The 12,853-nt window shown below is 53.0% G+C and overlaps 1 protein-coding gene across 1 annotated transcript; it reads right to left on the bottom strand.

The window, feature by feature from the left end:
- Positions 1 to 5,667: 5,667 nt before the first annotated feature.
- Positions 5,668 to 7,041, bottom strand: LOC112882916 (homeobox-leucine zipper protein HOX14-like). Its single transcript, XM_025948113.1, has 3 exons — positions 6,768 to 7,041; positions 6,282 to 6,625; positions 5,668 to 6,125 (listed from the first exon to the last, which is right to left on the bottom strand). Exons 1-3 carry the CDS (start codon positions 6,835 to 6,837, stop codon positions 5,841 to 5,843), a joined length of 699 nt encoding a protein of 232 aa, XP_025803898.1. The 5' UTR covers positions 6,838 to 7,041; the 3' UTR covers positions 5,668 to 5,840.
- Between the last annotated feature and the right edge of the window lie 5,812 nt (positions 7,042 to 12,853).

Below are 12,853 nucleotides of genomic sequence, written 5' to 3'. Positions count from 1 at the left end.
TCAGATTCAGCGATGCTATACTGAATTTTTCAGTAAACCTGAAAATTCAGTGCTCAGATTCAGCGATGCTTTACTGAATTTTTCAGTAAACCTGAATATTCAGTGTCTAAACCATTTCAGACATGGAAACTTCCTAGGAGGGCTATCTGAAGATCAATGCTTATGATTATTTTGAAGCGCATATAATGCTCTAGCCTCTAGGGCATGGGGATTCGGGATTATCATGGGTGGTTGGTTGCATCAGAGTCGGTGAGATTTCACCATATTTCACAAGCCATACCTGCGGAAGGTGAAGCCTGCTTGGTGCTTTCAGTCCTGCACTGGCATGTGAAAGAAGCGCATTACACCGGCGATGAAGGCCGGAGGTCGCTCGAAAACATCCCATATTTTGTGCCACACTTGATTGAGAGATGAGCATGCTGGAAATAGACGCCATGGTCCAATCTCGCAGCGTCTCGTCGTCAGTCGGCACCGGAGACAAGGCATGCAGGAGACCGAGCAGGAGGCAAAGGAGACCGATCAGGAGGCGACTTGCAAAAAAGATTCCAGCTGGAGCTGAGGGAAGAGAGGGCGGCGGCGGGCGGCGCCTGACGGCGAGAGGCGGAGCCGATTCGAACCCGGGTGATATATGCAACATTCCGAACCCAAACAGGGGGTTTTGTGCAAATATTCGGATCGCGATTATTAATCTCGATCCTATTTAGAGGGTACTTTGCATAAATCGCGATCCAAATGAGGGGGCACTTTGAAAACATTTAAGGGGCCTTCTGTAAATCTTCCGAGCCGGCCGCAAGGCCGCCGGCGTTGCCTTCTCCACCGCCAGCGACCTCCAGTATACTCACCGGCCTGACACAGCGTCGATCCGCCGCTCACGGCCCTAGGTTTCCGCGCTGGAGACTCACCCCTCACGGCCGTCCCTTGGGTTTTAAGAAACTCATCCTGTGCATCATGCGGCGGTCATGTCGCGGCTCGCCGGAGCGGCGCCGCGCTTAGGGCGTCCCCCGCTTCCTTCCCTTCCACGCGGGCACCTCGAAGCAACGCTCTCTGGCATCTAGGCATCTAGCCAGCTCCACGCTACTGCGGGACAAGGGGCGCCAAGGCGGGTGCTCGGCGCTGCGGGACGGCACGGCAAACATGGGGCGCGCACCGAGCTCCGTCCAGACTGCCGACATCGGCTCCTTTGCGCCACTCCATCAATTACCCCGTCGGAGAGAGGCGGACCGATCGCAGCCGGCAGCCGTCTGAGCAGCCGGCAGCCGGCATCCGGACGGAGGCGTCGGCTCGTCGCCGGCTCGCGCATGCGCGTGCGTGCGCATCGATCAGGCGGACGCCGCACGTTGAAGATGCTGGCGCAGGCATTACGATGACTCGAGGGTTGCAGCAACAGAGTACACTACATAACTGAAGATCCTGCAACCTTTCAAGCGGACTGACATTCATTCGTCTGACCAGTATCGGTGTTTCATTCAGTAGAATCAACATGTTTGTCAACAATTAGAGACTGCTATAAAAAACGGCAACAGATAGGATGTAAGTCTGCAGAGGACGCCGCCCGGGCGCCTGCTTGTTTTGCATATCCATTAGTTTCTGTGCGTGTGACCTCCCTGGCTTCTGTTCTTTTCTGGAGAGACTGAGCTTCAGTTAAAAATATGTGCCTAATTCTGTAGCGATAAATATTTCTTTTAACAAGTTTGGTATGATGTATCCTCAGAGAAGAATGTCTGAAGCAGGACATGTATCTGCCAATGATGTCGCTCACCATTGCTGCTAATCTGAGCTTTCTAAAGCAGGCACTCCGGTCCATCAATATCTGGATTCCAACAGCACCATCATTCATCAGGGATTCAGGAACTCCTCTCGCTCCTGCGCGCAACTTCCATCCAGTGGTGGCGCTGCGTGCCACAGGTTGGCCTCTGAACGATTATTGGTGGCGTCAACTGCTACGCCCTACAGTGCTACAGGCAGGTTTCGGTAGGCGTCCGCCTGACCGCCTTGTTCAACAAGGCCGGCTGCCCATAACGAAGACCCCCCAGATTCCTGGACGAATATGCCGCCGGCACCGTAGCTGCGCCCGCCATGTGCACGCACGGATGCCGGCGTGGCGTGATGTGGGTCCTTGGCTGAGCCTAGCTAGCGAGCTCTGACGGTCTGACCGGTGACTTGACGCCCTAGCATGACGCCGCACGATAATTCCCTTCCCTTCCCTTGGGCACTTGGGCGGGCGTCCGGCGGGCGATCGATTTTATCCGCACCGCACGACCTCCGAGACGCCGAGATGGTTTCTGGTGGTGTGGATAGGATGACTGAATCAGCAGCTTCCTCCTCGTCGTCCTCGATCGCCTGGCCTCGTGCTCGCGCCCGGCCGGCGTCGTCCAATGATCGTCTCCCTGCAGTTGCGCCGTCGCGTCGGCACCAGCCGCGTCCTCGAGGGCCGAGCTGGGCGCATGTGTCACGCGAGCGGCGCTCGGGATGGTGACAGAGTGGCACGGTGCCAGTGCCCGCCGGCAACGGCTCTTCGACGCCGTTGGCCCGCTGCAGCCTTGCACAGGATATGGTTCTGACCGGGACGTACGCCCCGGCCAGGCCAGACACTGGCTCAGTGGCTCGTCGGAGGGCCCAGGGATCGACGGTTGAGCCCCCCGCCCCCGCAGCCGCAGTAAAGAGGAGCAGGAGTTGCTAGGAACGTCCCAGCTGGACTGCGGCGCCATGTGTTCTGTCGGAGCGCCTGTCCGCTGTCGAATGGAGGAGGGCCAGTTGCTCGCCGCCTCAGGCCCACCCTGCCTGGTGCCTGCTACGCATCGGCGCTCCGGGCAGCGCCGTGCACGCGCGCTTGCTTGACAAGTCATGGGGCATCTCCTGTTGCATCGGCGGCAGAGGCAGGGGAGGGCCGGGCAAAGGCTCCCCGTGGTGGGGCGTGCAGCCGGCGGGCCGTCGACACCGCGCAGGTACTGTTTGGATAAGGCTCTCCCTCTGCCCCAGGACCCGGGGAGTGGAGGTCTGGACGTCCGGTCCAAGCAGTGCCCACTTGGCCACTTCAGCCCAGCACCTGAACGGTTGCGCTGAACGACCCCCAGGGATAACGTCACGTAGCTGAACGGAGCAGCCGTGCTTGTGGCTCTCGCGCGCCGGGGCGGTAACCCCGCGACGGCGAGCGCCTAGCTCCCTGATATTTCCGACGCCGAGCCGGCTTTTCCCGCGCATGGCCCGCCGACCGGAGGCCACCGGGCCATCATAGCTGTAGAAGGAGCTCATTGGCTGCGCCGCCGGAGGTCGGGCGCGCCGGGGCAGTAGCGGATCGACAGTTGGCGCCCACGGCACCCTAGCGGAGCTAGCCCGGCCGGTGGGCGCCGCGACCGATGGCGTAGGCGCCTAGGACGTCGATCGCTGGCATGGATGGATCCGGGTGCGGTCCGTGCACGCGCAAAGCCGCGCGCGGGCGCAGGCTTTTCGCTCGCCCTGCGTCGTCGCTGCACTGGCCCCGGAGGCCTCGCCTGGCCTGGCCGGACGTCCGGCCGGCCGCTTTGTGTCGCGCCCGTCGCGTCCGTCCATCACCCACCGCGGCCTTATCTGCTGGGAGGAACGGACTCCCGGTGACCCGACGCGGGCGCTAGTTGCTTCGGTGCGTCAGCTCGATCGCGCGCTTGCTTTCCCATCTCAGGCGTGTCCATGTCCGCGCGCGTGTGTCGACCCGTCGATCGCTCCGCGCTATCCTTAAATGGCGCCGCTGAGCCCGCCGGCGTGCGGCCGTCGCCGCCGGGGGGTTTCATCGTCCCCGGCCCAGTGGAGGCCGCACCGCACCACGAGCGCGGCGAGTTGCACGATGCCGTCGCCACCTCAGGTAGACAGACGTCTTCGATCTCCACCCAAGTTTCGCGAAGCCACCCACCAGCGACCGGCGGGCGTCTCTCTCCGGATCGAACCGTCGTGTGACGGCGAGTGAGCGGGACAGCTTACGCCCAGGAACAGCTGAACGATCGATCGATCGCGCGCGCCGGATCCGAACACGAGCACCCACCCAACACGACCGGTGACAGGGATACGCGGCGTCGCTGGCGACGTGACGGACGGACTGACCGTGATCTTCTTGATCGAGCTTTATCTGCGCGCGCGCTCGATCGGCGGTGTCTTCGCACCCGGTCGATCGGTCGGCCGATCCGGTACGGTGGATGATGACATGGCGCCTTGGAAAGGTGGCGCCGTGGCAGTTCACGGTTAGTTGGTGACTTGGTGGGCGTTATCCAGCGTATCTTTTCCGCGCCTTTCATTAGTTGCTCTCCTTGAATCCTTGATGATGATGCGTTTGCACTGTGGATTTGCTTGATCTATGCATTGCGTGTGTACTGAGATTTGTTCAGTTATCGTAAGCTAACCCTCACTAGTACGTAGTAACACGCACCGATTTTTACCTTGATTATATTCTTTCCTTGGTTTCTGCCGAAATCAAAGTACATGTGCGTCTAAGAATGCCTATCGTTATTTTTTGAAAACAAAAGGAGACCAAATTCAAGTATTAGAGTGAAGATACATTTTTTGTCCAAGCGTATTATATATAGTTGCAAGGTTTATTCACCTGGTCACTAATCTATGCCATTATGATACGGTCGGAAAGTAAGCCATGTAAACATGTTTTTTTCTCTCATAACTGTCAGAATTTTGACAAGGCTTTATATGAGATTGTTGCGGACATTTTGAGCCCTCAAAATGAATAAGTTACCTTCAAAATTGCTATTTATTTATTTATTTATTAATTAATCACATAGTTTAGTGCTTACCTTAAAGCTAGATTCGATATTTGAAGTCAACAATGTGTTATTTGCTAATTGTACTTTGTCATCATCCAATTGAGCAAAAGTTGCAAAGGTAAATGAAATTTACTCCCTTTTTGGCACCGGACACCTTTTGGTATAAGTTGTGCTAATACGTGCTTCAAGCGTCCTGCGGAGCCTCATTCTATAATGAATGACCGAAGTGAATGGGGAAATCTATTTCTCGGGGGCTGTCACAACTGTACTTTCATCAGAAGATCTAGGCAACAGAAGGAGCCGGCGAAAGTGTGGTAACGACGAAACTTGTTCCATCAACATCTTTTTTGTTGTTGCTTATTTAGTCATAATAAGGAAGGACAAGACTTAAAAGGAGGAAGATGGAGCCAAGAAGCCCCCACCTTAACAAACACACCAAGAATAGAGATAAAGCATTATATAAAGCTAACCGGAGTTGAAATATGATAAAAACATTTTTCAAGAACGTGCATTGTATTTCATTCATTAAGAGAGACGCGGAGCATATGACTAAATAAACCGAACATACATGCTAATGCAAAAGTTGAATTACTCAAGTGAACAATCATGATAAGTACAGGGAAACAGACCGGAGGTAAGTGTGCAGCGAGTCAGTGACGACCAGAATATAGTGATTTAATCACATTGATCTGTAATGTTTTACAGTTTTACATCCTTTATAAATCCTCGTATGGATTCCGTTCGACCTGAACTTTTTATATTTAGATTCTCTTTTCAAACGTACCACCCCATGTAGCAAGGATGTGATTATTGTCAGGTAGCACATGCACAGTACTTGCCCATCAGGCATCAGCTGATCAGCCCATATGGAGGACTTGTACTCAAGCAAAAGACACCAAGCAATGTGGGTAACACACATCTGAAATTCAAGTACTGGTAGTACCGAGCTGGCTATTTTTTTTGCCACTGATTAAGAACTTGGTTTATGTACATAATTAAACACGCACACTTAGAAATCAGCACACAGCAATGACACGGTGATGACTCTAGCTGCTAGAATTAATCTGACGACACACCATCACTGATCGCTTCGCTCGCTTACATCATTCCACCATACAGGCTAAACCACTCGACCACGCTGGTGTCAGCGTAGGCGTAGTCAGGGACATAGAGCAGGTCGTCGTCCCCGAGGTGATCGCCGCCGCCGACGCCCGGGTGCTGCTGGCAGGTGCCCGTGGAGAAGGACGAGCTCGGGCTCCCGCTGCAGACGACGCGGCCCATGGCGTCTCCGCCGTCGCCGGAGACGGCGTGGCTCCCCGCGGCGGATCTGACCCGCGCCAGCTCCTCCTCGGTGACCTCCAGCCTCTCCTTCAGCCTCATCACCTGCCATGCATGTGCCCACGAATGCTCAGTACATACTCCAGCACCGTCGCGTGCGTGAATCCATGGGCATGAACAGGAGCAGCTAGGTGTTGTTCGGACAGAGAGCTAGGAGCAGGACATGCATGTGTGGATGGCGTGCCGGGCAGCAGCAGGTACCTCGTTCTCCAGGTGGCATTTGTGGAGGATGGCGGCGTCGTGTGCCTGCTTGAGCTTGGCGAACTCCTCCTCGAGCAGCTTGCTCTTGTGGCGGGCGCGGCGGTTCTGGAACCAGACGGCGACCTGCTTGGGGTCTAGCCCGAGCTCGGCCGCCAGGTGCACCTTCCTGCCGGTCTCCAGCTTCCGCTCCTCCCGGAAGCTCAGCTCCAGCATCTCCACCTGCTCGTCGCTCAGCCGCCGCTTCTTGGGGTCCCCTCCACCGTCCAGCTCGCCGCCTCCGTCGCCGCACCTCGCGGCCCGCCGCCTCCTGCGCCGCGCTCTCGGCCTCTCCCCTTGCGCCGCGCCTGCACACGCACGCACAGAGCGCATCAGAACAATTCTCCATGCATGCAGCATGACCTTGTAGTCTGGTGCCGATGATGAGCTACAGGTGCCTCCGCAGAGAACTAGAGCTACAGCTAAGAATTGATTGAGATGTATACGAACCGTTGGGCACCAGGAGGTTGGAGGAGGAGTCCACGTAGGCGGAAGGAAAGAGCTCGTCGTATTGCTCCATGCTTCGCCTGCGTTGCGCTCCCGGGCGGATCAGCTGCTGCTAGACGCCTTTCTCTCTCCTTGTCAAGCCGTAGAGAGAGAAGCTGTGGAGAGCTGCTAGGAGAGGAGGAGACGGGGCGGTGGGTGTTGTGTGCGAGGACCAGGCAGGAGAAGTGGATCAAGGAGGGGCAGGACCACAGGGGCAAGGCACCAGTTGGGGTGTTAAGTAAGCAGGGGTGCGTGTCTCGAGAGAGACCTAGGAGTAATATATAGGGGTAGCAAAGGCACGCAGCGCCGGTGGCGGTGGTGGGGCTCGCCGGCCGGCCGGGTAGGGGCTGCTGCTTTCTGAATTCTGAGCCAGACCGGCCATGGATGTAACCTGCTGCAACTTTGTTTTTCTTTGGGAGCTCTAGCTAGCTTCTGCGTGCGACTGCAGGTGATGTGCTGATGAACAGGGATGGGGTACTACTCTGTCACGCGCTCACTCGTGTACCAAGCCCCAATCAGCCTGTCTACAGGACACTACACGCGAGAGAGAGAGAGAGAGAGAGAGAGAGAGAGGGAGGGAGGGAGGGAGGCAGGAGGGGTTTCGTCACGCAATGAATTTGGAGAAAGCACTCTTGCATTTGCATGCATGTATCATTATACCTTCTAGAACATACTACTAGCCGTATTGGAAATTAACGTGCATTACGCGCACTGTTAGTCAAGGTTTACAATGAATTGAATGTAAGATGGCTTCTAGTTTCACCAGAGGCGGTAAAACTGTTCTTTTTTTTCCATGGTTTGTTTCTCTCTACTCCTAGAACCAGTAACTGTTACTCTCTAGGCATGACCCTCTTTTGTTTTTCCTGTCTTGCTTTCAGACTCGCGAAGAGTTGATGCATGTAGGGGCCGGATGCTGCACGGTGTGTCCGGGCTTGAATTCGAGATTACTGGGGACGACACTGCACAGCCTTCTAGGTTAAACAAGAGTGGTCGACAGGGTGGCACTTGCTCCTGGAAAGGGCTCTCGCTTTCTTTGAAAAGATCGGGCAGGGAGATTCTCTCTCGAGTCTTTATAGAGGTAGCATGTTATTTCATGGCGTACTAGCCGACTGTTTTACACTAGCTATCCCGTTACCTTTGTGTTTCAAAGTTACGCTGCAGAGGTAGAGAAGTAAACAGCACAGCATCAGCATACAGTACTACTACTGAAGAAAATTGAGGCTGATAAATACATGAATGTGCAAGGGCAACAATGTTGGCATGAAATTACAGTATTTGTTTCATAAAATTTAATTTAGGATGAAAAGAGTACATAAGAACTCAAATGGCCAATTATCATGTATAGCATGCATAAATCTACATGATCTATTTGGTACTGCATCTAGCAGAAACAACTTTCAGTTTTTCACTGGACAGAGTACAGAGATGTATACCAAATAGATCATGTTGATTTTAACAAACAAAATCTCAATTTTGATATAATACGAATGAAAATGGCGCGATGATATTTGTCTAGTGAAAAATTGCGATGATAGTGCAATTTAGAGCTACGAAGATTTGTGGTCGGAACTGCCGTTGGCAGAATCAATTCCTCGGACGACAATTATCCTCGGCCAGAAGAAACAACAACGCAAAGCAGGCAGGCTCCCTAAAGCAAAGATGCAGACTCACACATGTTTCACCGAAGGAGAACATGCCGAGTCACTAGTCACACAACTCCCATCTTATCAGCGCTTGCAGATGCGGACCATGGATCCGGTGATGCCATCGCCATCGCCATTGCCATGCCATCAAAGAGTTAAAGCATCTCCATCAGCATGCCCACGAGGCAAGATAGATTAGGAGATAACTCAGCAGATCAGCAAGGATGGGGTAGAATTTTCCAGGCCAGGGGAAAAAAGGAACAGTGGATAAGGCTACTAGGTCGCCAGGGAGGGAGGAGGCGGCAGCCGAGCCGCGGCAGCAGGAGAGGGCACTGTGGCAGTAGCTAGCCCGGGAGACAAGGGGCGTAGGCACATGGCCTGCACCGGGGGCGGGGCGGGCTCGCCAGCGAATGCCCCGCCAGTGGTGGCCGGGGCGGTGAAGTGAACTGGATCTCCACGCGTCGCCCGGCGCGGGGCTCGGGCGCCAGGGACCACCCGCCCCCGCGGCCCCGGACGTGTCGCCCCCCCGCCGATCCGGGGCGAGAAAGACTCCACGGCTGCCTGCTGGCCGCGCGCGGCCGCTTTCCGCGCCCGCCCCGGGATTCCAAACGCGCCACTGCTTCCTCCCTCCCTCACCGGCCTCGTGGTTGGTTGGTTGATTAGTCGCCGGCACGCCGTGGCTCGGGGACGAGCGGCGGAGGAGGCCCCCGCCGGAGCCGCTGGCGCCTGGGGCCCGGGCCCGCGTGCCAATCACCGCTCGCGGCGTCGTGGGCCTGTGCGCGTAGAGTAGAGGTGCCCCTGCCAGCCATTGTCCCCTGGCTACTGTCAACTGAGCGCGATCTGTTCTTGGAGCGTGAGAACGTATCGGGATTTGGGAGAGCCGGGCAGTATGTGCAGCGGAAATTCCACTGTTTTTTTACTGCAGGTTTTCCGTTGGCACATCGATCCCAACAACCTGTTTCGATCGGTGCAGCTCTCTTGGATGAACTTGCATTGGATGCCCATGCCCTCGCAAAAAAAAAAACTTTTTTCTTGGATGCAAGAAATCTCCAAGTTTATCCGGTCGTACGATTTACCACTAGTAGCAACCGGTTGCTTATCGGCTGAGCAACTGTCCGTCTATCCAGTCAGGACTATCCACTTACGGCTGAAGCTGATGCCACACTCCATGCCTCTGAACTGTAAAGCCGGGCGTGCCACTGCCACGGTGCAGGTATAACTAGGCCGGATCTTGGATGTGTTCGAATCCAACCAACTCACGGCCGCCGCCCGCCGATGAACCGCACATGCCAGGAAAGCAGGCAGATCTCCCATGGCCTGCCCTGACTGCTCGAAAGATCTGAGCAGTACAGCTACGGCGTAGATGCATGCACGCATGGAGACCAGGGGCTCATCCGCCTTCCATTACCGGCAAGTTCCCGGCCCCGTCCCTCCCCCATGTTGACCTGTGCCTGTGCGTTTCCGGTAAGGCTTATCCTATCAGCCGCCATGGATGGAAGGTCAGGACAATGTAGGGGCCGGCCGGCGACGGCGTCCCCACGAGGACGAAGCTGTTGGGTGCAAGTAACTGCACGTAGACTTAAAGCCTCATCGGCCCAGATTATCCGAGATCTGCGTTGCCAGCCGGCCGCCTGTGTGCACGGTTGTTTTTTCTTTTTGATGGCGGTGCACGGTTGTTTTTCAGGGACGAAAATTAAAGAATCTTTCATTAAAAATTTAGAGGAGCAAAGAGAATTTTCAGGGATTTTGCTTTTGCCATGGTTAACTTGGGTTCTGCATGAGATAATGGCTTATTAGCTGTTTTAAGCACCTTCTTTTCTAGTATGATGTTGACGTGCTTAACTGATTAAGAGAAGATTGCGCCTCCCCAAACTAAATGCTGATGAATTATTGGATGGTAAACCTTTTTTCAAAATTCTTTAGAGTACGTACACCACAACCACTTACTTGAACCATCCCTTTCAAGTAAACTAAAGTCCACCATCTAAAGAAAAGGGAAAGTAAAAGTTTACTACTATATAGAAGCCATAAGAAACAAGCATGCCTATCTGCAGGGTGTTAAGGGGACTAATGTTTTTTAATGGTACTCATTAGCTGAGCCTAGCTGTGCTGAAGCTGTACAATCATGTTCTTTACACACACATCTAGGCTGTTCCCAGTCGAGATTAGCTAGGGGATCAGCGCTAAGCTTGCACAGTTGTCTGCATCAGATTGGGAGGAACCGGTCAGGCGGTAGGCAATACTAATCCCCATCATCATGTGCTCGATTCCCTCACATGCTCCATGATCTCCACTTGCTTTGTTAATGCTCCGGAGGTGAGTAATCTAATGCAGGCGCCCTTACTCCCGGACAAGCCACGCCCCTGCTTCCCAACCTCCAACTTATCTCCTTGGATCTGCCCAAAACTTGCATCACTCGTCTTAAGTTGGCGGTGTCACCGAGACCTGAAGGTCAATGGATCCTAGGATAAATTTGCCAAGACAAATGGCTCTTTTTTATTATTTTGTTTCTCTAGAAAAGTTCCATGATGTACCTACTAGTCGTAGACTTGTGGTAATGCATGGCAAATGCAGCAGCGTTGAACACATGGAGAAGGAAGCTTCAATCCTACTGCATGCAACAGAAAAACATGATGCATTGTGGTTCATTTCGTGTACCCGCCACGAAGTTCGTGTTTGGTTTGAATTTTGAAAACACAAATTACTGTACAAAGTACATGAAAACAATGTCCTAGATTAGGTAGTAGCACTACACAAGTTTAAAAACTGCAAACTAGCAGCCCTAATCAAGAGACCTTAGAACGGCGTCAACACTCTAGGATTTGATCTTACTCGTACGGAACATAGGTTTGCACGCACCGTTCCAAAACTTTTACCCTTGCGCGGCACTCAACTTTACCCTAAAAATCTTTCACCTTTCCTTGAATTACGCCACTAACCCATGTGACGTGACCTTTCGCCCCACTAGAATAGTCGTAGCTCCACATATTTCAAAGCCTAAGCTGGGATAGCCAGATAGGACGCGGGCGAATAGCCAGTAACCAGGTCGTACGTTGCCGATGGCACGGCGAAACGTGGCAGCGATAGATGTGCTTGCGGTTTCTCTCTCGCCCGTCAGCAGTGAGGTGAGCGGCGACGAAGCAGCCATTTGTTTTCTCATCCCCCCGTACATGGATGATGGTGAGTGATGTTGTGGTGGCGATTAAGCAAACGATCGAATCAGCAGGGTGATTAAGTAATGGTCCATGCTAATCTGGTGCCAATAGGAAACGCCGCAAACAAAGCTGTGGTGGCGTACTTGCAGAATCTTTCCAAGGTTTTTTTTGAGAGGGTAATCTTTCCAAGTTATTTTGTGTGTGTGAAAGCAGTATTTTTTTTTGCAGGTCCAACCGGAGTGCACGCTGCCTGACATGCATTTGTAATGATTGAGTAATAAAAAAATGCAGCGGCATGAACTGGAATCTTTTTTCAAGTGTCTAGGAGTAGTAACTACGGAGTACTCGTGAGAATCAATCAGCGAATAAATCAACAACTTTACTAATTATTTTTCCTGAAAATGAGAAGCTGTTTACTTCATGTTTAGTTCCTTATACGACACCGTCATCCCTGATCTGCCAGTGTTAAAACTGGTACATGTATATATATACCCTCCGTGCCACTAGGCTAAATTTTTATTCCCTTAGATGCCATTTTCAGTGACATCGAAAGTACCGAAAGTTTAGCTTACTCGTATTAAGGGGATATTGATTTTGCAGTGGAAGATTTTTTTTTGAACGAACGCGCACAGAGTGTGCGTATTTCCATTAATAATGAAGGAGTTACAGGTGAAAAGCCACGGAAGGCTCTCTAAAGAAATAGGAAAGAGAAAAAACAGCGGTAAAAATATTGTACAAAGGACGGCCGGTGGCCCGTCCACTGGACTCCGAGCAGTGGAAGATAGATTAGAGAGCTATTGGTAGTGGAATTTGATGAACTACTCACCTTAAGTTTTATTCATTTTCTTCAATTTTGCTCGGAATGTGGGAATGCACTTGTATTCACTACCATCCATCAGTCCATCCACCTCCCGGTTTTACCTCTCTAATTTGCCGGGCATTACCTCAATCCTCGTCCCAAAAACCTAACCTCCACCCAAGCGTCGTGTCGGCCATGAGAATCACGAATTCCAGCCGCCTGATCAGTAGTAGGAAAGTTGTGGGGTGAGGAGGGTTAGGCACTCATCCATCTTCAATTCCTTCATTCTGCAGGACCGCATGCTTGTTGCTAGCTAATTCGTACAGCCAAGCAGAGTAGCAGACGGATCAAATAACATGCAAAACGTGTGGCCGTCTCGAGCCGGACCCCCACAAAGGCGGGCGAAAACTAAAGATTAGCAAATCACAAGACCTGAGGATAACATTGATTAGC

The sequence above is a fragment of the Panicum hallii genome, chromosome 2 (assembly GCF_002211085.1).
Source record: "Panicum hallii strain FIL2 chromosome 2, PHallii_v3.1, whole genome shotgun sequence".
NCBI classification, from domain to species: Eukaryota; Viridiplantae; Streptophyta; class Magnoliopsida; order Poales; family Poaceae; genus Panicum; species Panicum hallii.
This window is presented reverse-complemented; position numbering and strand designations above follow the sequence as displayed.